General features: G+C 40.0%; 1 protein-coding gene across 3 annotated transcripts in view; it reads right to left on the bottom strand.

Annotated features, from left to right (window-relative positions):
* The window catches only part of LOC129825176 (CD2-associated protein-like), a 103,258-nt gene extending 79,159 nt beyond the window's left edge, over nt 1–24,099 (bottom strand). For 2 of the 3 annotated variants that reach the window (XM_055885058.1, XM_055885057.1), the window contains exon 1: nt 23,738–24,098. In XM_055885058.1, coding sequence (XP_055741033.1) covers nt 23,738–23,741 — 4 coding nt within the window. In that variant the 5' untranslated portion in view covers nt 23,742–24,098. Of the gene's footprint in view, nt 1–23,737 lie in introns of all 3 variants that reach the window. The other variant, XM_055885059.1, reaches the window with a different exon arrangement.
* Between the last annotated feature and the right edge of the window lie 1,250 nt (nt 24,100–25,349).

Raw genomic sequence — 25,349 nt, forward strand, 5'->3', positions numbered from 1 at the left:
TTCCATCTCTCACAGTTGAAATGTACCTATGATAAAAAATTACAGACCTCTACATGCTTTGTAAGTAGGAAAACCTGCAAAATCGGCAGTGTATCAAATACTTGTTCTCCCCACTGTATAGCCTCACTATTGTTATTTTACTGCTGCTCTTTAATTATTTGTTACTTTTCTCTTACTTTTTCGTAAGTATTTTCTTAAAACTGCATTGTTGGTTAAGGACTTGTAGACCTTACAGTAAAATGCTTACTTACAACTGTTGTACTCGGCACATGTGACAAATACAATTTGATTTTGATGCCATTAGGCTACTCTGGGACTGGACTGTACTGAATCACCCCCATCCCGTCTGTCTCAACAACATGAGCTGCTCACTACTACTGTGTCTTGGCATCCTAGTATAGTATTGACTGGTGTGTGACCTCTCCCTGTATGTATTAGTCTACATTGTTTCCTCGTCTTGGACGTGGTAGTAGTGCTATTAAATTAACCCACTGACCCATTTAATCAGCGGACCCACTTTGTTCCAGAAGCACTCAGGGAACAGCTAGTCCTGACCTCTCTCCCACTGTGAGCATATGTTTTGAATCCAGCCGTGTGTGTGTGTGTGTGTGTGTTCATCTGTACACCGATAATAGGCCAATACTTTTGAGCTGGTTGAAATAGGCAATTTATTTTAGTTTGTAACGTAGGCCTATCCTAAGTCCTGATGCTCCACTTCTGGCCCGTTTTTCAGTCCAGGCAGGTGACTCTTTCAAATCCTATAAAACTGAACTGGAAGGAAGTTCCACTGGTCAACATGGTGCCTTAATGGGAGTATTCAGAAAGCCCCCAGTCTACTTCACAAAAATAGAAGTGTCCTATAAAATCTGAATTGCGAATAATGCAGACGGAATCACGGAATCTAGACATTGAAACGGAATTCAATAATATTTAAAAAAAAAAATGCATTTAACATAGAAGGAAATCCACTAATTGTATAGAGTTTATTATTAAATGCATTCATAAATGCATTCCAAGTTAAAGCTGCAATATGTAACTTCTTGGGTGACAAGACCAATTTAACATGGAAATGTGAAATGTCATTCTCATTGAAAGCAAGTCTAAGAAGCAGTAGATGTGTTCTATGTGCACTATTTCCTATAAAAAAGAAAGCCTAGCTGCTGCACTAACCACCTGTGTGCTGTAATGTGTTTAGGAAGGCATTTCTTCCTAAGGAAAAACTAAGAGGGCTTTCTTTGTCTCCTTCCAAGCAGGGCCGGTATTTCAAGGGCGAACATTACTCTGGCAGAATAAGAACAAGTCAACCCAGGACAATCTAAGACAAAAAGAGGATGATTTAGCCTAGACAACTTTTTAATAGGCCGACGAGGCCACCTTTGGCAAAGGACTCTTGGAGGCAAAACACGGTGGTATGAAAGCATCTTTTGTCCCCGATCCACCACTTATCTCTGCTTCACCACAACATCAGTTATGGAGGCCCCCAACGGGAGGGACGAGCTCCAAATTTCTGTCCGTGTAACAACAGGATGAGATACTGTCTGACTTTGGCCAGTGGTAAACAAGGCTCTGCAGACAGACTGCTGGTCAGGACCCTGCCTCATGCCCTGCTGCGCCTTCTCAATATAGGCTACACAATCAACTGCTAACACTGATTAGTGTAAGCAGAAGTTGCCTTATCTGTGGTGCCTGGGTAAATAATGGGCACTGGGGGAATTGATGGCTGCTGGCCAGTGGGATGGATTATTAAGGCGCGATAGCTCGCTATCAGCTAAATGGCAGAATGTCCTTGCCAGGCCTAAGTGAGGATGAGGATCGGAGTGTCTGGATGGAAGCCTATGGTAAAGAGGCTGAGGGATCCTGCTGGCAGTCGTTCCCACATACAGGTCCCAGTCCAGCTTGGCGTTTCAAGTCGTAATGGTTGAGGGTTCGGATGCGGGTAGGGAAAGCTGATCATGGATCTGTGATTAGCAGTATATTCTCACTCGGAGCAGGCCCAACATTGATGATGTCAGAGGAGCCACTGAGCAATTATTTTCAACATTAAGTTTGACCTGGCTGCCCAGTGTGTGTGGTTTAGTGCTCAACGGCACCTCAGCTGCCACCAAGGCCCAGCCAAAGACTCTGTCAACTAAACTGCTGTGGTGTGCGTGTGTGCGTGCACACGGACGTTTGCTGTGTGTGCATCATTGACTGCTTTGATGTGTGTCATGCTTGTGTGCTGTCATGGTGTTTCTTTGTTCTCCTGTATGTCTGTGTCGTATAGTGGTCCCATTTGTGTGGCCTAAGTTATGTTTACGCCACGCAGCATAGCACCGCTCCTCCTGGCTGATTAACACGCTGGCTGCTCATTGGGCTACAAACTATTCTATAGTCCTATATTTATAGTAGTGAATTGCCCTCATCATCATCATCATCATCATGGCCTGCATAATGAGAGGGCAGGACACAAGCAGCAGAACAGACAGCACAGTCCAGCAGTGGCTGGGCTTACACATTAGCTAACATGGTAATGCTAACAACAGTGGACCAGATGACAGAATAGGGTCACAGGAGAGGATTTCACTCTGTATGAGTTAACAGCTCTGGTTTTATGATGGAGGAAGGAGAGAGTGTAGTCCCATTGATCCAGACATGGCCTCTGTGAATAAGTGATAGTAGGCTAGTATGAGATCAGTCAGTCTTCTACAATTCCATTTGTAACATTCATCTGTTGCCCTACTTATATTTTCTCAACATTTCCATTTGTAAGATTTAAATCTCTGCTTATTGTAGAATTTTAGTCATATTTTTTTTTAAGATCGTTCAATTTGCTCTTATCTAAGATTTTTACAGGCTTATTAGTCTGTAACAATCAGTCTTTCTGGCTAGCCTATTGCCTTTGTTTCCACAAGGAGACTGGCTAGTACACCGTACTGCACTATACTACTGGCTTGCTTATCTCCCACATCGCTATGTAAATAACCACGGTCAACAGAGATTGCGTGTATGTGTGTGAGCAAACAACCAATCAAATGGCTTTCAGGCGCATGAATGACTGAGTCACTAGATATAGCATATTACAAGGGCGCTGTGGACAACATGACACAGCGCCGACATTCAAGTCCGTCATCTAGCAAATGACTGTCTTTTCTTTCCCCAAGGCGTGTTTGTGTGCTGTGGTCGGCAAACGATGACTGGATATCGAAGAAAGCCAAGTGGCAGACAGTGATTTTGTTCAAAGGAGACTCATTTTGAAAATGTGGTCAATGTATTGAATGAGCCTCAATGAGCCACATAGTGGTCTTGTCTAGACTAGATTGATTAGCCAGTAAATAGCAGATACCTAAAAAGGGTGGTTCTCACAAAACTGGCACTTGACAAAAAAACGTGACAAAAAAATTAACATTCTTATTGCATCACTAATATTAGGATCTGTAGTTAGTTAAAGCTGTACTGAGCTCTTTTTAGATTCAGTAACCCAATACAAACTGTCATTTGTTAATCCCAAATTACTTGCATAATACTAAACTCGGTGATCTTAATGCAACTGACTAAAATACCTGTTATTTCAGCATAAGAACAGTAATTACGTGTATTTTCAAAATTCGAAAGTGGAGATAAAAAATATATAATAATAATACATTATGCTTAAGGTCTTTACAGGTAATATTTGTTTATTAGGACATGGATATGTGTGGTTCTAAGGTATTTTAGATGCATTTCTAAATATAATGGAATCGTTTGGGAAAATGGCATAACATGATATGCCTATAAAGTAGGGCTATCCACACCAAAATTCATCTTAAAATCATCCGAAAGGCATCTGTTCTTTCGACTAATCGATTGGTGGACATTTTAAAATGTGTATTTTTCCATATATAGACACGCCCTATGTGTTTTAATAAAAGCAGGTATATGCATTGAGCCTGTCTGATGCTTTAAGTCACTGTTTGATACCATAAGGCAAAAACAACTCAATTTACATTACCATTTCTAACAATCTGCATGCAGTTACAGTTTCATACACATTTTCGTTTAACGGTTTAATTTAATTTATAATAACATCTTTGTATCTCAAAATCATTGTTATGTGGTTAATCAAAATCCTTTCCAAATCTAAATGAAAATTATCCAAACCTATAAAATTACTTATATTGCCAACTACATACACTACATGACCAAAGGTATGTGGACACCTGCTTGTCAAACATCTCATTCCAAAATCATGGGCATTAATATGGATTTAGTCCCCCTTTGCTGCTAAAGCAGCCTCCACTCTCCTGGGAAATCTTTTCACTATATGCTGCAACATTGCTGAGCGGACTTGTTCAAATTCAGCCACAAGAGCATTAGTGAGGTCGGGCACTGATGTTGGGCGATTAGGCCTGGCTCACAGTCAGCGTTCCAATTCATCCCAAAGGAGTTCAATGGGGTTGAGGTCAGGGCTATGTGCAGGCCAGTAAAGTTCTTCCACACTGATCTTGGCAAACCATTTCTGTGTGGACCTCAATTTATGCACAGGGGCATTGTCATGCTGAAACAGGAAAAAGCTTTCCCCAAACTGTTGCCACAAAGTTGGAAGCACAGAATTATCTAGAATGCAATTGTATGCTGTAGCGTTAGGTGGCCTAGTCCGAACCATTATTCCTCCTCCACCAAACTTTAGTTGTCACTGTGCAGTCGGGCAGGTAGCGTTCTCCTGGCATCTGCTAAATCCAGATTAGTCCGGGCAGAAATTTGACGAAGTGACACGTTGAAAGTCACTGAGCTCTTCAGTAAGGTAACTCTACTGCCAATGCTTGTCTATGGAGATTGCATGGCTGTGTCCTTAATTTTATACACCCGCCAGCAACGGATGTGGTTAAAATAGACGAATCCACTCATTTAAAGGGGTGTCCACATACTTTTGTAAATATAGTGTACCTACAAATAGTTGCGCATGGGATAAGAAGTAATCAGGTAGGCCTGTTTTATGACATTTCCAGTGGATCGGAGCATGACATTTTTCCCTTTCACGCCGAGTGGTTATCAAAAGGAGATGGAAAGATTTTCCAAGTACATTAAGGAACTATTGTCACGCGCAATGGATGTAAAAACAGACTTTGCTGGCTGTTTGAGGTGAAGAAAACATTACTTTGAGAAGCGCCACAGCTCATTAGTGGTGGTTTGTTAAGCCAATCAGAATTTTTGTTAAGCCAATCAGATCCCCAAATGGGCATATTTATATGCCTACATTTGCACGCAGGCCAGGTAGCCTATAGGCCTACTTTAAGTAATCAGGTGCACTTCCTTACTCAATATTGACAGGAGCGCTCCAAACAAAAGACAATGACTAAATTGACAAAACTCGTAAACGTAATGAAATAAACCAAAACTTGTTTCTCACAAGTGTAGCATAGGTTGTGCGCGCTGCAAACAACGTCTCCACGCCGACAATGAGAATGGTAAAAGACTGGATTAACAACATATTTAAGGCATTAGTAGAAATTACCGTAACTAAAAAAAAAATGTTGAAATTATAGGAATTAAACGTACTACTTGTTATATACAGTGTATTCAGAAAGTATTCAGACCGAGCCAAGGTAAGTTCAGCAAGGAGCCAAGGTAAGTTGCTAACTAGCATTAAACTTATAAAAAACAATCAATCTTAACATAATCACTTGTTAACTACACATGGTTGACGAAATTACTAGTTAATCTAGCTTGTCCTGCGTTGCATATAATCGTTGCGGTGCCTGTTAATTTATCATCGAATCACAGCCTACTTCGTCAAACGGGCGATGATTTAACAAGCGCATTCGCGAAAAAAGCACTGTCGTTGCACCAATGTACCTAACCATAAACATTAATGCCTTTCTTAAAATCAATATACAACTATATATTTTTAAACCTGCATATTTAGTTAATATTGCCTGCTAACATGAACTAGGGAAATTGTGTCACTTCTCTTGCGTTCTGTGCAAGCAGTCAGGAAATATGCAGCTGTTTGGGCTGCCTGGCTCGTTGCGAACTTTGTGAGGACCATTTCTTCTTAACAAAGACCGTAACTAATTTGCCAGAATTTTACATAATTATGACATAGCATTGAAGGTTGTGCAATGTAACAGCAATATTTAGACTTAGGGATGCCACCCGTTCGATAAAATATGGAACGGTTCCGTATTTCACTGAAAGAATAAACGTTTTGTTTTCGAAATGGTTTCCGGATTTGACCATATTAATGACCTAAGTCTCGTATTTCTGTGTGTTATTATATTATAATTAAGTCTATGACTTGATATTTGATAGAGCAGTCTGAGCGGTGGTAGGCAGCAGCAGGCTCGTAAGCATTCATTCAAACAGCACTTTCGTGCATTTGCCAGCAGCTCTTCGCTGTGCTTCAAGCATTGCGCTGTTTGTTATTGCCAGCCTATCAACTCCAGAGATTAGGCTGGCAATAACATCCAATAGTCAAAGGTATATGAAATACAAAATGGTACAGAGAGAAATAGTCCTATAATAACTACAACCTAAAACTTCTTACCTGGTAATATAAAAAGGAACCACCAGCTTTCATATGTTCTCATGTTCTGAGCAAGGAATATTGCACTTATACTTTCTTCTCCAACACTATGTTTTTGCATTATTTAAACCAAATTGAAAATGTTTCATTATTTATTTGAGACTAAATTGATTTTGATGTATTATATTAAGTTAAAATAAACGTGTTCATTCAGTATCGTTGTAATTGTCATTATTACAAATATATATAAATTGGCTGATTAATCTGTATTGGCTTTTTTTGTGTCCACCAATAAATCGGTATCGGCGTTGAAAAATCATAATCGGACGACCTCTAGTTAAAACAGCCTGAGTCTGGACAAATCCTTCTCTCTCTATCCCCCTTTCTCTCTCCAGTTAATGTCACCTCTCCCAGTTCTTACTGACAACGACCATAGATGTTTCACAAGTTTGGCTAGGACAATACAGTGAGTAGAGCATAATAGAGTACAGTAGAGTCCAATACAGTAGTACAGTACAATAGGGTAGAGTACAGTAAAGGAAAGTAGGGTATAGTACAGCAGAGTATATTGTCCTGTACTCATGGGTCGCATTAACACAGCATTCAGCATTTCTCAGGCAGAAAAAGTGTTGCATTCTGATAACGCAGGTGTACTGACCATGACATTCAATTTCAGGTTCCAACTTTTTATACTTATAGACTCGCTGCAATTACCTGAAACATCTGAAACATCCTCCAAACCACTCGTTCTCTCTGCCTGTCTGAGGGGAGGGTGTATGTGGCGGAAGTCTCTGACAGCGGTATTTAAGATGTTCCAAGCACGCGCTAAGCTCGCAGCGCTTTCTGTGGTCTGCCCTGGGTCCAGTGTTAGCTGTCAGAACCGACTTCTGATCAGGAAACGCTTCCCCCATAGGCAGTGATCACCTGGAGTCCCGAAATGTTGACTTTGATAGGGCACGCACCATTTTTTACCAGGAGAAAATAAATAGAAAGCAACAGAGGGAGGGAGATGAAGTAAATAGCCTGTTTGCATATTTGTGAAACATGAGGAGAATGACATTCAAATCCAGAATTATGCATTTCTGTGTAATACAGATCAGGGACTCATGATCTAATTCCATTATCGTAAATCTGTTACCGGTTGTAAATCCACTTCACTTACTGTAGTTTAATAACCAAAATAGATTTCAAAATCCATGTCATAGCTGACACCCCATTCTTTCTGCAGATATCTTTGAATCTTAATTCAGAGCGGATACTTCAGAGTTTCTGGAAAATGTGTTCAATTACAGTACACTGCAGTTATTCTGCAATTACTGTGTCCAAAATACCATAGTCGACTGCAGTTACTGCACTTTTACTGCTATCTTTTCTTGTAAGGGGAGGGAGATTTGACCTTAATTCCATTACCAAAGTTTGCATCTGCACAGTTCTTCCACTAAGTTCGTGTTCATACATTTTTCTGTGTAAATTGTTAATAGCGTTATGGTTTGTTAAACTTTGAAATCAATGGTTTTTGTTTGTCATACATTTTAAAGTGAAAAAAAAAGTCTAAGCGTAACACAGAACCCAAACCGGCTGCGCACATGCGCCATCGTGCATAAATGTATTTTGCCCACCCCACACCAAACGCAGATTAAAATATCAAAACAAACTCTGAACCAATGACATTAATTTGGGGACAGGTCGAAAAGCATTAAACATGTATGGCAATTTAGCTAGCTTGCTTGCACTTGCTAGCTAACATTAATTTGTCCTATTTAGCTAGCTTGCTGTTGCTAGCTAATTTGTCCTGGGATATAAAACATTGAGTTGTTATTTTACCTGAAATGCACAAGGACCTCTACTACTAGGACCCCGACAATTAATCCACACATAAAACGGTCAGCCGAATCGTTTCTAGTCATCTCTCCTCCTTCCAGGCTTTTTCATCTTTGAACTTATATGGTGATCGCATCTAAACTTTCATTGTATTACTACGACAACAAAGTTTGTCTTTGTCACCCACGTGGGTATAACCAATGAGGAGATGGCACGTGGGTACCTGCTTCTATAAACCAATGAGGAGATGGGAGAGGCAGGACTTTCAGCGCGATCTGCGTCAGAAATACGACTTCTATTTTAGCCCTTGGCGTCGCAGACGCTCGTTGGCGCGCACAAGCAGTGTGGGTGCAATAATTTAATAACATTTATTTTGCGACGCTCGCGCACGCGACGTGTCCGGTCAGCATGTAATTCTGTTAACATGTAATTGCCGTAGAGAAGCGTAGTCTGCTAGCCTGACTAACCAACAGTGTTCAACAAGTCCATCTTAAAAAACAGAAGTTCACCCAAAAACACTTCTGGGCCCTTTATAACACTTGCCTTGTCGTTTGTCAGTCCATTGCTTGAGTATTTAGATGTATGTACAGTAGGCCTAATAAGCGGATTCTACCCCGCCTTTCCAAAGAAACCCAATGTAATGTCAAAGTCCATCATAAATACCTCCCAAACACACCACTGACCTCCCATGACTGCAATAGTCCTTGTAAATGACTCTCAGCACAATTTTTAAGCGAACTTATTTCCGTCGGCAAATTTTTACCAATTGATTGTTATTTTCGTATTAATATCCAGGAAGTAGATTAATGCGTGGTCGTGACTTCCGAGGTGGGCATGGTTAAAGGATGTAAACAATACTTTTCTGTTCTCACTCCCTCACAGTATTTGCTGCCCTCGTCAAATTTATTAGAGTGAAGAATAACAGATCGAGAACGAAGGAGGAAATTGGAGACCTGCCTTATTTTCAGAATGATACTTTTGGGCCATATCGGTTTGAGCCGAAGTACTGAGGCTGAGTTGTTCCATTTGCGAGCAGACCCTTACAAAAAAAGATTACAGTTCTTGAAACCACAGTAACTGCAGTCGACAGTGGTATTTTGGATGCAGTAATTGCAGAATAGCTGCAGTTACACTGCAAAATTAATGCAGTAAAAAAAACGTATTTTGTACGCAATATTTGCAGCATACCGCAGTTATACTGCACTCTGACTGCAATCTTTTTCGTGAGGGGACCGAGAGAAAAGAGCTAGAGAGAAGTTAGCAAGCAGTTGTGGAGGAAACACAGGCTCTTCCCAGAACGCAGTGACTGGTGGTACAGCTGCGGGGGATGCATACCTCTACCAACAGACAGGGAAAGTTTTGGAGGTCGAGAATGGGACCAGCTAATTCTGATAATGGAGGAGGTAGAACATCAGACTGACGATGCAGCAGAAGATACGATTTCTTGTCTCTCGTCAATCCTGGTGTGTTGGAGACTTTCTTCAGAATGCCCAGGATCAATGGAAAAGACATACCACACCTGACAGTCCAAATTGAAAGCTCTCTGAAGAGTAAGTATTTTGGCTAATATTACACACAGGATAGTTATATTACTCTTTAAAATGAAAATAAATAGCATGCCTAATGACACCCTTCCAACTGTATTTTCCAGTAACCTGCCTAAACCCCATAATGTAACTGGCTACTGTACTCCCCTTCAAGTTTGTTTGACAATGATGACATGCTGGCTAGGTAAACAGTGTCTAGAACAAGTGGCTGTGTGCCATAGAAATAGAAGTATAAAGTCAGAAGTATACAGCATCACACTTGACCACTAACACCCTTTGAACAATGTATAAGGTGAACATCGGTCTATGTGCCCATGAGCAAGGCACTTAAACATAAATGCTCCTGTTGGTCGCTAAATTACCTAAAAGTAAATGTATGGTGCCATCATCAATACGGCTTACAAATGAATATGCTTAATGCTTCCTGAGCCTGTTATATAGGTTGTATAGGCCTAGGCATATTTATTTTCTTGATTGTTGTATATAAAACATGATCATTAATTTATTTTCTGTCTCTCTTTTTACCTTTATTTATCTAGGCAAGTCAGTTAAGAACAAATTCTCATTTACAATGACGGCCTACCGGGGAACAGTAGGTTAAACTGCCTTGTTTAGGGGCAGAACGACAGATCTTTACCTCGTCAGCTCAGTGATTCGATCCAGCAACCTTTTAGTTACTGGCCCAACGCTCTAACCACTAGGCTACCTGCCGCACCTTGCCATCATTAGGCTAGCTAAAGTTAGTAGCAAAGTTTGGCAGAAAAGTTGCCACTAGCGCCTCTTTGGTTGGTTTTTCAACCAGGGCGATGTTGGGAGGTAGGTCTAGTGTGTCAACTTTGAAGTTTGGGTCTTTGTATATGATCTGTTTATCTTCCCTCCGCTTGACAGCCTGCTGGGTCAATCGTGTTCTAAAGTTGAATGTCTTCTGTTCAGACACTCTTCTCTACCCAGTTCTTGTCCTGTTTGGAATGCTCCACACGGCTTCTTAAATATCCTGAAAGATGTGTAACAGAATAATAAAATAAGAGTCCTAATTAGTCTTTCCTTGCATCCTCCTGAAAAATGATTGGAGGAGGCATGAGTGGAGGGACATTGGGTGCCCTCTTTGAAAAGGGTGTGATACAAAAAAGATATGAGAAATTGAACAAAGATCAAACCCGAGACAGTGTGGTTCATTGTCCTATCCTCATGTCGGTTCCACCACCCCTCTCCTTCCATTCCCTCCCAGGCAGGCATGAGCTAAAATGTGTAATGTTTAAATTAAAATAATTTAAAGGTTTGGCTAGTTTGTGATCATTACAACTCCTGCACCAGCTAGAGCCATATATTGATCTACATGGCTCTGGTTAGGGCTGTGTCCTATTCATGGACCTTAACTAGGGCAAGTCATTTTATACAATCAATGGCACTACAGAAAACTGATGCCCAGTAGAAAATATAGTATTTATTATCAGTAACGTTATAAGGAAAAAGGGAATTGCATAACAAAGCAAAATAAACAGAACAGTCAGTAGGAAAGAATAACATCACCACCAACTAGTTCAGAGAATGGCAAACAAATAACATTATAAATTACTTTGTGGTGACAAGCTACAGGTGTTAGCAACTTAGCAAGCAACATACCTTGAATGGTTGGAGCTGTCCCATCCAAAGAGGGTGGGAACAGGACCCGGTTTCAACCGGTCCCCATTGTAGTCAGTGACCACAATGTGATCACCGGACTCGGTCAACCACAGCTGGCAAATTTGATTTTGATTTATTTATTTCACCTTTATTTAACCAGGTAGGCAAGTTGAGAACAAGTTCTCATTTACAATTGCGACCTGGCCAAGATAAAGCAAAGCAGTTCGACACATACAACAACACAGAGTTACACATGGAGTAAAACAAACATACAGTCAATAATACAGTAGAAAAATAAGTCTATATACAATGTGAGCAACTGAGGTGAGATAAGGGAGGTAAAGGCAAACAAAGGCCAATGAATGACTTGATGTCGTAACGACACCATAAGCAGGATGTCAGATGGCCTGCAGCCATGCCTGGCAAAAAGCTCCATCGCGATCAGGAAAAGAGTAGAAATGTGGAGTATAGTTGTATCTGACCGGAACATTACATCATCTGGGTACATTTCACTTAATTTTGACCAACATCACTCAGCTAACAGTAACTCTACTACTAACGTTATTCGCCTAGCCTTCCTTTACTTCAGAGATTACTAACCGCTAGCCTAGCTAGATACCATCTCTTTGTTTACTTCCTTTCGTTCTGATTTCCTTTCTTGAAAACCAATAGTAAAATGCTCCTTTTGTCCCACCTCCTGTAATTATCCATCTTAGAACCACAAAGAAGAGTATCTATTGGAAGACTTTTGAGCTAGCATAAAGTCAGTCTTTGTTTATTATACTTTTTACATATAAAAACACATGTTTTTGGCAATGCAATCATTGTTTATGTAACAATAAATATACAGTTAGTTAATGCCTTTAAGATCATTTCAGAAATTCAGTTATTTATTTATTTAAATATATATAGATACAGAAATCTAAATGCTCAAACAATGGACCTTAAAACTGTCTGGGAGTACTGACAAACAGCCAGGCAATTGTTATAAAGTGTTTTTGGGTGTTCTTACTGGTTGGTAGGTGATCAAATACTTATGTCATGTAATAAAATGCAAATGAATTACTTAAAAGTCATACAATGTGATTTTCTGGATTTTTGTTTTAGATTCCATCTCTCAGAGTTGAAGTGTACCTATGATAAAAATTACAGACCTCTACATGCTTTGTAAGTAGGAAAACCTGCAAAATCGGCAGTGTATCAAATACTTGTTCTCCCCACTGTAAATGTCGAGCTAAATAAAAAATTAAAAAATAAAATCTAATTCAGAAGTTTAAAAAGGAACGATATAAACTGTTTTTGGTTCAAACCAATAGAGAACTTTATATTGCTGGTTGAAACAAAAAATAATGGTTCTGTTCAGAATTAAACAATTGGAAAATAACTTTGGTTCCAACCCCTGTGCAGCAGGCTAGTTAATAGGGCCGGGACGATAAGTGTCTCAATATTTTTTCCATAGCAAAAATGAAGACACGAAGAAGACCAAACCTACTGTATGTAAAATACTGCATTCTATAGCTTAGGAAAAAACTGTGCCTCTGGATGACAACATAATGATGTTTGTTTCCAACATAAGGGCTGTTTTCCTAAAGAAGTTAAATCTACTACGTGATTCGTTTCCTTGCCACGATAATAATGAGAATCACGATACTGGTATCGTCAGGGCCCTACTAGTTACAATGTCTTCTAACGAAGAGGGCCTGACAGAACTTTACAGAAGAGAACGCTTTCAAGTTGGATTGAGTTAATGAGAGCCATCTCTCTGCAGCTAGACTACTGTGTCATTATACAGGACCATGGCTGCCACTCTGTAATCAGCCTTATTCTCCCTCTCTGGGAGGAGACAGGCAGGCAACATGCACACGTCCCACACACTCAGTGGTACACACAAAAGCACAGGAGGCTTCAGCAACCCACAGGTGCTGGCCTCGTAGTGAACAAACTGCCCGATGGGCACACCAGTTGAATGTGAAGTGACAGCACTACTTTAAGTGAAAGAGGGAAAAAAATCTGTGAATACTACTAGCATAATGTTGACTACCTTTTAGCCTGGTCTTATAGACTAGATGTAACATTGTAAGTGTAAATCCAGGACACTCAAATTAGTACATATTACGTTTGATATGGTTGCATAAGACAGACGGTTACTTAAGGCAAAAAGGAAAGTAGGGTGGTTGGTCAGTGTGGATGGGTGAGCGTATAACGTGAACGTCTAGCAAACCAAAGGTTCTAAGGTCGAATCTCATCAGGGACAAATTGAGTATTTTAGCAACTTTTCAAATACTTACTACTTTTTAGCATGTTAGCTAACCCTACCCCTAACCCTTTTGGCTAACCCTTTCTCCTAATCCTTTAAGTCCTAAACTTAACCCTAACCTTAAACCTAACACCTAGCCAAGCTAACATTAGTCAGCTAGCTAGAATGTGTAACATATTATACATTTAGAAAATGTTGTAACATATTGTACTTTTTGATAATTCATAACATATAATACGAATTGTAATTTGTAACATATCATTCGAAATGGGTGATTGACATCCACAAATTAATACATACCATAGGAAATGTAACAGATCACACTAAATGAAGTAATATGAAATGCTCTGAGACCAGGTTGTACCTTAGATTATTGAAAAGTTTGACTAAGACAGACATGCCTGACCAAGTTTCTTATAAAAAACTTCAGTTGCTTTCACACATTATGAGCACAATAATAACAAATCCCATGTAAAACATTGATTGACTTAAGTTGGGGTGAATGTAGTCTACCAAACATAGGCTAAACCATTTGCAACAAGCGGGTGTTGATTCCAAGAGCCCACTATAAAACCAACACACATTCTGAAAGTCAAGCCTTAAGCGCTCTGTGTGTTTTAGGTAGTTGTAGGGGAATTGTTTGATTACTTGTTAGATATTACTGCACTGCCGGAACTAGAAGCACAAGCATTTCTCTATACTTGCATTAATATCTGCTAAACATGTGTATGTGACAAATAAAATTTGATTTGACAAGGACACCAAACAAAACAGGTGTGTTTCTCCAATTGGAAGCAGAAGGGGGGGAAAGCCTTAAACTTAGCATCAAGAGAGTACATTCCAACAACTCCACATACTATTTACAACCCCAAGTAAGTGTACACATTCATGTGAGTCACCATAATTGCCAAGTATAGGCCTAGCTCTAACATAATAGGGAGGTTAAGGCTATATGCTAAATGAGGTGGAGATTAGTGGGAAAAGACTGGGCTCAGTAACTCACTCAGGCCCTTTGGAAACAGACACACACTGTCACAGTGTGACACCACAAGGTAGAGCAAAAATTCCCAATCTGGCCCTCAAACCATCATGGTCACCTAATAATACCCAGTTTACAATTGGCTCATTCATCCCCCTCCTCTCCCCTGTAACTACTCCCCAGGTCGTTGCTGCAAATGAGAACGTGTTCTCAGTCAACTTACCTGGTAAAATAAAAAATAAAAAAAATAAAAGAGGCAGGGAACATATACTACATGGCCAAAAAGTATGTGGACACATCAAATTTGTGGATTTGGCTATTTCAGCCACACCCGTTGCTGACAGGTGTATAAAAATCGAGCACACCGCCATGCAATCTCCATAGACAAACATTGGCCGTAGAATGGCCTTACTAAAGAGCTCCGTGAATTTCAACATGGCACCGGCATAGGATGCCACGTTTCCAATAAGTCCGTTCGTCAAATTTCTGCCCTGCTAGAGCTTCCCCGGTCAACTGTAAGTGCTGTTACTGTGAATTGGAAATGTCTAGGAGCAAAAACGTCTCAGCCGCGAAGTGATAGGCCGAACAAGCTCATAACGGGACTGCCGAGTACTGAAGCACGTAAAAATTGTCTGTACTCTGTTGCAACACTCAACACTTCAGAGGACGTCAGCACAAGAACTGTTCGCCAGGAGCTTCATGAAATGGGTTTCAATTAGGGATGCACAAAACAAAACAATTTTTATTTATTTTTTATTTATTTTTATTTTTTTAAATCGGTGAACATATCGGAATCGGCTGATATTAGGAAGAACATTGTTTGCATCCATGAGCTAACTAGCTTTTTTTATGACCAGCACTGTAGGTGCGCGAGACAACTTTACCAGCATCATAGCATACGTATCATTGTGACATATGAAATACGAGTGGTAGTGTAAACAATGAGTAATAACTATGTAAAAAAATGAATGAACGCATTAAATTATTATGTGACGTGCAGTCATATTCAGGTCCTGATTGGTCAAATAGTGTTATTTGACACGTCAAAGTGTTATTTGACACGTAAAGACCCAAACGACATTCCATAGAAATCCTGGTTGAGAAAGAAACAACGAAACAGCACAGCAAGTAAAATCAATAGGTTTTGATTATGTATTACGGGTAATGGGGACATACGTAAATGCCAACAAAATAACATGTTGGTCAGTGTGGTGTGTGTAACCTTTATTTAATTAGGCAAGTCAGTTAAAACCTCTCTGGGATATGTGGGACGGTAGCGTCCCACCTCGCCAACAGCCAGTGAAAGAGGCAGGGCGCCAAATTCAAAACATCAAAAATCTCATAATTAAAATTCCTCAAGCATACAAGTATTTTACACCATATAAAGATAAAATTCTCATTAATCCAGCCACAGTGTCTGATTTCAAAAATGCTTTACAGCGAAAGCACCACAAACAATTATGTTAGGTCACCACCAACTCACAGAAAAACACAGCCATTTTTCCAGCCAAAGAGAGGAGTCACAAAAAGCACAAATAGAGATACAATGAATCACTAACCTTTGATGATCTTCATCAGATGACACTCATATGACTTCATGTTACACAATACATGTATGTTCGATAAAGTGCATATTTATATAAAAAAATCTCATTTTACATTCAGTAGTTCTAAAACATGCGGTGATTGTGCAAAGAGCCACATCTATTTACAGAAATACTCATTATAAATGTTGATGAAAATACAAGTGTTATACATGGAATTAGATATATACTTCTCCTTAATACAACCGCTTTGTCAGATTTCAAAAAAACTTTACGGAGCAAGCAAACCATGCAATAATCTGAGTACAGCGTTCAGACAACAAAGCAGCCAAAAAGATATCCACCATATTGGGTAGTTAACATTAGTCAGAAATAGCATTATAAATATTCACTTACCTTTGATGATCTTCATCAGAATGCACTCCCAGGAATCGCAGTTCCACAATAAATGTTTGTTTTGTTCGATAATGTCCATCATTTATGTCCAAATAGCTTCTCTTGTTAGGGCGTTTGGTAAACAAATCTAAAAGCGCATTCTGGTCCAGCTGAACGTCGGACGAAAAGTTAAAAAAGTTCCGTTACAGCACGTAGAAACTTGTCAAACTAAGTATAGTCAATCTTTAGGATGTTTTTATCATAATTATTCAATAATGTTCGAACCGGAGAATTCCTATGTCTGTAGAAAAGCAATGGAACGAGAGCTAACTCTCTCGTGACCGCGCCTCAGAGCCTGTGGCACTCTGCCAGACACCTGGCTCATTCGGTCCCACTTCACAGTAGAAGCCTTAAACAAAGTTCAAAAGACTGTTGACATCTAGTGGAAGCCTTAGGAAGTGCAACATAACCAATATCCCACTGTATCTACAATAGGGGCTGAGTTAAAAAATTACAAGCCTCAGATTTCCCACTACCTGGTTGGATTTTTCTCATGTTTTCGCCTGCCATATGAGTTTGTTATACTCACAGACATCATTCAAACAGTTTTAGAAACATCAGAGTGTTTTCTATCCAATACTACTAATAATATGCATATATTAGCATCTGGGACAGAGTAGCAGGCAGTTTACTCTGGGCACCTTATTCATCCAAGCTACTCAATACTGCCCCCCTGGCACCAAGAAGTTAAATTATTTTTTACAATGAGGGCCTACGCCGGCCAAACCCAGTCGACGCTGGGCCAAAAATGCGCCGCCCAAGGGACTCCCAAACATGGCCGGATGTGAAACAGCCTGGATTCGAACCAGGGACTTTAGTTACGCCTCTGAAGTGCCTTAGACTGCTGTGTCCATGTGTGTATGTTAACTATTTAGCTGTACTAGAATGCTTAAAAGGCCCCTAAATTTTAAATATCGGTTGATTTTTTTGGCAAGGAAAATATCGGATATCGTTATCGGCCAAAATTTTTATATCATCACTAGTTTCAATGGCGGAACAGCCTAAGATCACCATGCCCAATGCCAAGCATTGGCTGGAGTGGTGTAAAGCTCGCTGCCATTGGACTCTGGAGCAGTGGAAACGCGTTCTCTGGAGTGTTGAATCATGCTTTCCATCTGGCAATATGACGAACAAATCTGGGTTTGGCGGATACCAGGGCAACGCTACCTGCCCCAATGCATAGTGCCAACTGTAAAGTTTGGTGGAGGAAGAATAATGGTGTGGGGCTGTTTTTCATGGATCAACTAGGGCCCTTAGTTCCAGTGATGGGAAATCTTGATGCTACAGCATACAATGACCTTCTAGACAATTCTGTGCTTCCAACTCTTTGGCAACAGTTTGGGGAAGGCCCTTTCCTGTTTCAGCATGACAATGCGACCATGCACAAAGCGAGGTCCAAACAGAAATTGTTTGTCAAGATCGGTGTGGAAAAACTTGACTGGCTTGCACAGAGCCCTGACCTCAAACATCGAACACCTTTGGGATGAATTTGAACGCCGACTGCGAGCTAGGCCTAATCGCCTAACATCAGTTCCCGAACTCACTAATAGCCTTTTCGCTGAATGAAAGCAAGTCCCCACAGCAATGTTCCAACCTCCAGTGGAAAGTCATCCCAGAGGAGTGGAGGCTGTTATAGCAGCAAAAGGGGGACCAACACCATATTAATGCCCATGATTTTGGAATGAGCAAATGACCACATACTTTTGGTCATGTAGTGTATTTCCAGCCAGAAAGTCGTACCAAAGCAGAGTTTCATAAGTGACGCTAGGCAAGGCATGGTGGGCACTTGGAGATGAACTCTCCTTCCCTTTTTTGGTTCCCCCCACCATTGCTCAATATCCTCCAGTTCTCTCATTTTTGTCTGTCTGCACATGCCTTGGGAACTAGCCAGTGAAAATGCTTGCAAAAGTGCTACTTGAGAATGAGATGTTTATCAGACAATGGGGATATTGGGAAAAATATCATCCAGGACACAGCCAGCATGCTGGGTCATTGAAGGCTGTAGACTAGGCTTGTGCCATGAGACGCAATTTACAATTATATTGATTGCTAATGACAAGAGTTTTTGTCCCCGGGCCAAACCCAATGTTGAGCTGCTGTCCAGTAATCCTGATTTAGAAACCTCTCTTATGATGTGTCTGCCAAAGGTCCACACAGCAGAATAGGGCATAGACCTAGAAGACTGCGTTAGACTCTGCTTTCAATTTCAACAGAGGGGTGTTTTTGAAGCACTAAGTAGTAGCCTACCATTTACCAAGGGGGATCAAATCATTGTAAAGGAAAACGTAGATAAAAGCTGTTGCTGTCTCAGCTGAGACTGGCGCTCAATCAAAGACAAGTGACAGTTACATACGCATTTTGCTGCAACCGCTATAACATCTGCTAAACTGTGTACGTGACCAATAAACTTTGACTCGATAGAACGAGTCAACAGCATGGGGGTTGTAAGGTCAATGTCAGCTGCCTGTTATGCTAGTGTACATGCTTAATGCACTACTTATATCATAAAGCTTTTGTGTATAGGATTGTTGTTTATGTCTAAATATATTGAGCCAGACAATGATCTCTGTTCTGTCTAGCCATTCCTAAACTTTGGCACCAAACCTGTTTAACCCAGAAAGGGTTGTGTATGTGGGTGTCCACAAACTCTGCCATGTCTAATCTTGCTGACCTGTTACGCTGTCTCCATCTTATCACTTTTCCCTTTTTAACTTAACATTAACATTCCCATGCTGCAGATATTTGCTTTAAAACAGTATCCAAATCCATAGGATGTAGTGATCACAATATAATAGCCATATCTAGGAAAACCAAAGTTCCAAAGGCTGGCCCTAATACAGTGTATAAGAAGTCATTCAAGAGGTTTTGTAGTGATTCAAATGTTGATGTAAAGAATATTTGCTGGTCTGTGGTGTGTAATGAGGAGCAACCAGATGCTGCACTTGACGCAATTATGAAACTACTTATTCCACTTACTAATAAGCACTCACCCATTAAGAAAATGACAAAAACTGTTAAATCCTATTGGATTGATGAGGAATTGAAATATTGTATGGTTGAGAGGGATGAGGCAAAAAGCATGGCAATTAAGTCTGGCAGCCCAACTGATTGGCAAACGTACTCCAAATTAAGAAATCATGTGACTAAACTAAATAAAAAGAAACACTGAAACAAAGATAAATAATATAAAGAAACACTGAAACAAAGATAAATAATATAAAGAATGATAGTAAAAAGCTTTGGGGCACCTTAACTGACATTTTTGGGGAAAAAAGCCAACTCGGGCTCCTTCATTAATTGAATCAGATGGCTCATTCATCACAAATCCCACTAATATTAAACTATTTTAATGACTTTTTCATTGATAAGCAAACTTAGGGATGACATCCCAGCAACAAACCGCTGACAATACACAGCCAAGTATATCGGACCAAATTATGAAAGACATAATTCTGTAAAGTCAGTGTGGAAGAGGTAAAAAAAATGATTGTGGTCTATTAACAATGACAAGCCACTGGAATCTGACAATCTGGAAGGAAAATTACTCAGGATAATAGCAGACGATATTGCCACTCCTAGTTGCCACATCTTCAATTTAAGCCTACTAGAGAGCGTGTGCCCTCAGGCCTGGAGGGAAGCTAAAGTCATTCCGCTACCCAAGAATAGTAAAGCCCCTTTACTGGCTCAAATAGCCGACCAATCAGCCTGTTACCAACCCTTAGTATACTTCTAGAAAAAATTGTGTTTGACCAGATACAATGCTATTTCACAGTAAACAAATTGATAACAGAATTTCAGCATTCTTATAGGGAAGGACACTCAACAAGCACAGCACTTACACAAATGACTGATGATTGCCTGAGAGAAATTGATGATAAAATGAATGTGGGGACTGTCTTGTTAGACTTCAGTGCAGCTTTTGACATTATCGATCATAGTCTGCTGCTGGAAAAACATATGTGTTATGGCTTTACACCCCCTGCTATAATGTGGATAAAGAGTTACTTGTCTAACAGAAAAGAGGGTGTTCTTTAATGGAACCCTCTCAAATAGAATCTAGTTAGAATCAGGAATTCCCCAGGATAGCTGTTTAGGCCCCCTTGCTTTTTTCAATTTTTACTAATGGCACGCCACTGACTTTGAGTAAAGCCAGAGTGTCTATGTACGCGGATGACTCAACACTGTACACATCAGCTACTACAGCGACTGAAATGACTGCAACACTCAACAAAGATCTGCAGTTAGTTTCAGAGTGGGTGGCAAGGAATAAGTTAGCCCTAAATATTTCTAAAACTAAAAGCATTGTATTTGGAACAAAACACTCACCAAACCTCAACTAAATCTTGTAATAAATAATGTGGAAATTGAGCAAGTTGAGATGACTAAACTGCTTGGAGTAACTCTAGATTGTAAACTGTCATGGTCAAAACATATTGATGCAGTAGTAGCTAAGATGGGGAGAGGTCTGTCTATAATAAAGTGATGCTTTGCCTTCTTAACAATACTATCAACAAGGCAGATCCTACAGGCCCTAGATTTGTTGCACCTTGACTACTGTTCAGTCGTGTTGTCAGGTGCCACAAAAAAGGACTTAGGAAAATTGTCTCAGAACAGGGCAGCACAGATGGCCCTTGGATGTACACAGAGAGCTAATGTTAATAATATGCATGTCAATCTCTCCTGGCTAAAAGTGGAGGAGAGATTGACTTCATCACTACTTTTAGTTAGGAGAAGTATTGACTTGTTGAATGCACCGAGCTGTCTGTCTAAACTACTGGCACACAGCTCAGACACCCATGCATACCCCACAAGACATGCCACAAGAGCTCTTCACAGTCCCCGAGTCCAGAACAGACTATGGGAGGCACACAGTACTACATAGAGCCATGACTACATGAAATTCTATTCCACATCAAGTAACTGATGCAGCTAATGGGGATCCATAACAAATACAAATACTTTGAGAATGACAGTGTATACTGTCACAGGGCTTGCCCTGGTGTACGAGTAAAGTTACTCAAGGAGGACATTTTCTCAAGGCTGGGCCAGATAAAGCTGGATATCAAAGACCTCCAGATTATTGTTTCCCTCACTCAAGTACTTCCTGGCCGGCCGCTGTTTCAATGTGTAGCTTAAACGCAAGAGTGGCCATGACTGTTTCCCCCTCTCAGGTAATGCATCACACGGTCACTGGGTTACGTAAGCTACACATTGAAACAGCGGCCGGCCAGGAAGCTGCCTGCTAGCCGCATTCTACACAGCTGTACCCAGACCCCTCTAGAGTCTAGTACACAAACACTGACTGACTGCTAGCCAACATATGAGCATAGAGGAAACTCATATCTGCATACTTTCCCACTGATCGGAAACACTTGTAGTTGGTGTGTGTGTGTGTGTGTGAGAGAGTGAGAGTGAGTGAGAGAGATAAATGGCTCAAGTTAAAGTGGGAAGCCTGATACAAACTATGTGATGGAAATACGGAGAGCATGCCACAGACGATAAACGTAAGGGGCTCACAACTCTGACATATTGAAACACATCGACTGCTAGTTACACTGAACCTTGATAAGAAAGGACGCAACTCAATGATAAACCGTAGACACCAGCATGCCGTGTGTACAGCAGTGGTGTAAAGTACTTAAGTAAAAATATGTTGAAGTACTACTTAAGTAGTTTATGGTGTCTGTACTTTACTATAAAAAAACATATTTTACTTCACTACATTCTTAAATAAAATAATGTACTTTTTAATCCATACATTTTACCTGACACCCCAAAGTACTTGTTACATTTTGAAAGCTTAGCAGGACATGAAAATGGTCCAATTCACACACTTACCAAGACAACACATGGTCATCCCTACTGCCTCTGATCTGGCGGACTCACTAAACACAAATGCAGGTTTTGTAAATGAGTGTGCCCCTGGCTATACATACATAAAAACAAGAAGATGGCGCCACCTGCTTTGCTTAATAGAAGGAATTTAAAATTATGTATACTTTCTCTTTTGATACTTAAGTATATTGTAGCAATTATATTTACTTTTGATACTTAAGTATATTTAGAACCAAATACTTTTAGACTTTTAATCAAGTAGTCTTTTAATGGGTGACTTTTACTTGAGTAATTTTCTATGAAGGTATCTATACTTTTACTCAAGTATGACAATTGGGTACTTAATTTCATCCCTAGTGTATAGTATGTGTAAAAATATAAGTGTTAACCTTTCACAACATAGCAGTGTTGAACAACTTCACACTGAATGTTACATCCAAATACAGCTCTTTTAAAAACGGCTTCATGACATGCAAGTTTGAGATTCACACTTTGCAATATGTCAAGATTATGGGGAAGATGTGTTTGGTGCCTTCCCCCAAGCGCACGCTTATCAGAAGGTTTTCTGTGTTGCTTAGACTTTGGGTGTGAAACTGGGACTGTCAATGAATTGTGTCAAGCGGGTTTGAAACCATAATTTTTGCAAGTAATATAATCGAGAGCAAACCTGGCTTGAAATGTTGTACAAAAAAAACAAGCAGTGGGAGGAAAATGTTGCTTCTTAATCATATTTAGGTTTCACCCCATAACGCGTAGCTAGCAAACAAGTAGCAAAGATGGGGTGGAGAGGTGGCGTGCTATTTGCTTTTCCACTGGACCGATAAAACATGTACATTTTTACTTACTGGTGCTACCGCTAACTAGTTAACTATCTAAAAACAGGCATACAGTAACCATTACTTCTGACGCAAAAACCTGGCCATGGAATTGCCTTGTTAGCTAGCTAGCAAAGCTAGATAATTGAGCAAACTTGCCGGCAAAATAGAGCTTATTTTAGCATGGAAGCTAACTTGTTGACATTATCGCTTTTTGTTAAATAGCTAATTTAACTAGCTAAACGTAGATAGTACATTGATCAATCTCACAAGGAGCACACTCCAAATCCGGGCACGGTTGGTGATGATGGATCCCTATTTCTGGCTACAGGCAATTTGAAGCGGGGAACATCGGATAGCCATCACGATAAGCAAGAACCACATAAATGAAAATACTCACCCATAATGTCCTTCAATGTCGCTATCAGATGTTTGGAATCTGCTATCCGGTTGCTTGCGTTAGCTAGCAGCTTGAATGCTAGCTAGCTATGTGTATTTACTAAACCAAGGTGGTTTTTGCAAATTCACTACCGATATGCAAGTTAAGCCATTCGCCTTTGGGTGAATAGCAGCTTACCAACCCTATGTTTGTAATGATTATTGTGCAGGGAAGTCTCCACCTTTCTTGGACTTGCCTGAAACTACTGCCACACGTATAAACAGCAGGAAAATTCGCGATATTTAGAAATGTGAGTCCCGCGAGAGGAAATTGGAACTAATGGAATGCCATTCGTTCATTAGCACACAGCGTGAACAGTGTGATGGACTGGAGATTTTTTTCTATCCACCACTTTAATCCGTGTTGAGCATCATCAGTGACCATTGCTTTCCTGGTGAACATTAGTTTTGCCATTTGCATCATCAGACAGACAACAAAATTGACTGAAACATGATTGATGTTCATGTTTATTATTAAATAAATCTACTTTTATCTCTCCAGTTGGTCATGGTAGAATAACATTATTATAAGGGTCATTCCATGCTTTCATTGTATTAAATAGGCTACAAAGATATCCTCGTTTATTGTTATTTTTCTTAGAAATAAATATTTGAACTTGAGAATGACACAGAGATAGGGGGCACTGCTTGGTACTCTGGCCAAAAAGTCAATCACGGGGAGCAGATTCAAGGTTATTTTTTTTATTTATTGAACCTTTAATTTGACAGGGAGTAATGAAACATGCAGAGTTTAAACTGCATTGTGATTAAAGCTTTTTTTCTGACCACAGGTTATGACTGAATTCTGATGTAGAATTAGCCCAGTGACTCCCACCTGTCTCCCCCTGTCCCCTATTAGCAGAGACATCCTGGTTTGACCTATCTGTACTACATGCAAAGTGCACTGTAAAATGAAGTACAGAAGACAAATTTGCTTGATTGGATCAATGACAGGAGTTCCAACATCCTATAAAGAAGCGGCGTATACACAAATTCTATGCAAATGATTCTAACCACAAAAAGGCTAAACATGGAGGGACACCAGGGACGGCTCAGAATGAGGCATAGAGATCTATTTTAGAGCAGAATACAGAATGAATATTAGCACTGGCTCTGTAACATCACTTCAATATATGTAATATTATTAATGCAACTTAATCCACTGTCAGAAAACTATGGATTTTTATTTGCTGGTTGCTGGCTTTCCTACATTACTTCTCTGTGCTACAGTATGAACCTTGACACTTAGTGGAATGTACTGCCACCTTGTGTTGAAAATCAATTACAACAAGTAATTCAGCGTTCCATAAAGAATATTTTAGAGAGATCTGAAATCCTATTGGAAAATGATGGTATCTAATTGTAAAATAGTGAACCCTACAGTCTTGTCAGGGGGTTGCAAAGCATCAGGCAGGATTCAGGTGCAACATTTCAGAAGGTGAATAAAACTGGATCCAAAATGTAGGTTTATAGGCTGGACTAGAGAATGTCAATGAACTCTGACATAGATGTAGGCTTACAAAATAACAAACAGTAATCTAAATGGCCAATAAGATATGACTGGCTTCTAAGGC

This window comes from Salvelinus fontinalis, chromosome 27 (assembly GCF_029448725.1).
Source record: "Salvelinus fontinalis isolate EN_2023a chromosome 27, ASM2944872v1, whole genome shotgun sequence".
NCBI lineage: Eukaryota > Metazoa > Chordata > Actinopteri > Salmoniformes > Salmonidae > Salvelinus > Salvelinus fontinalis.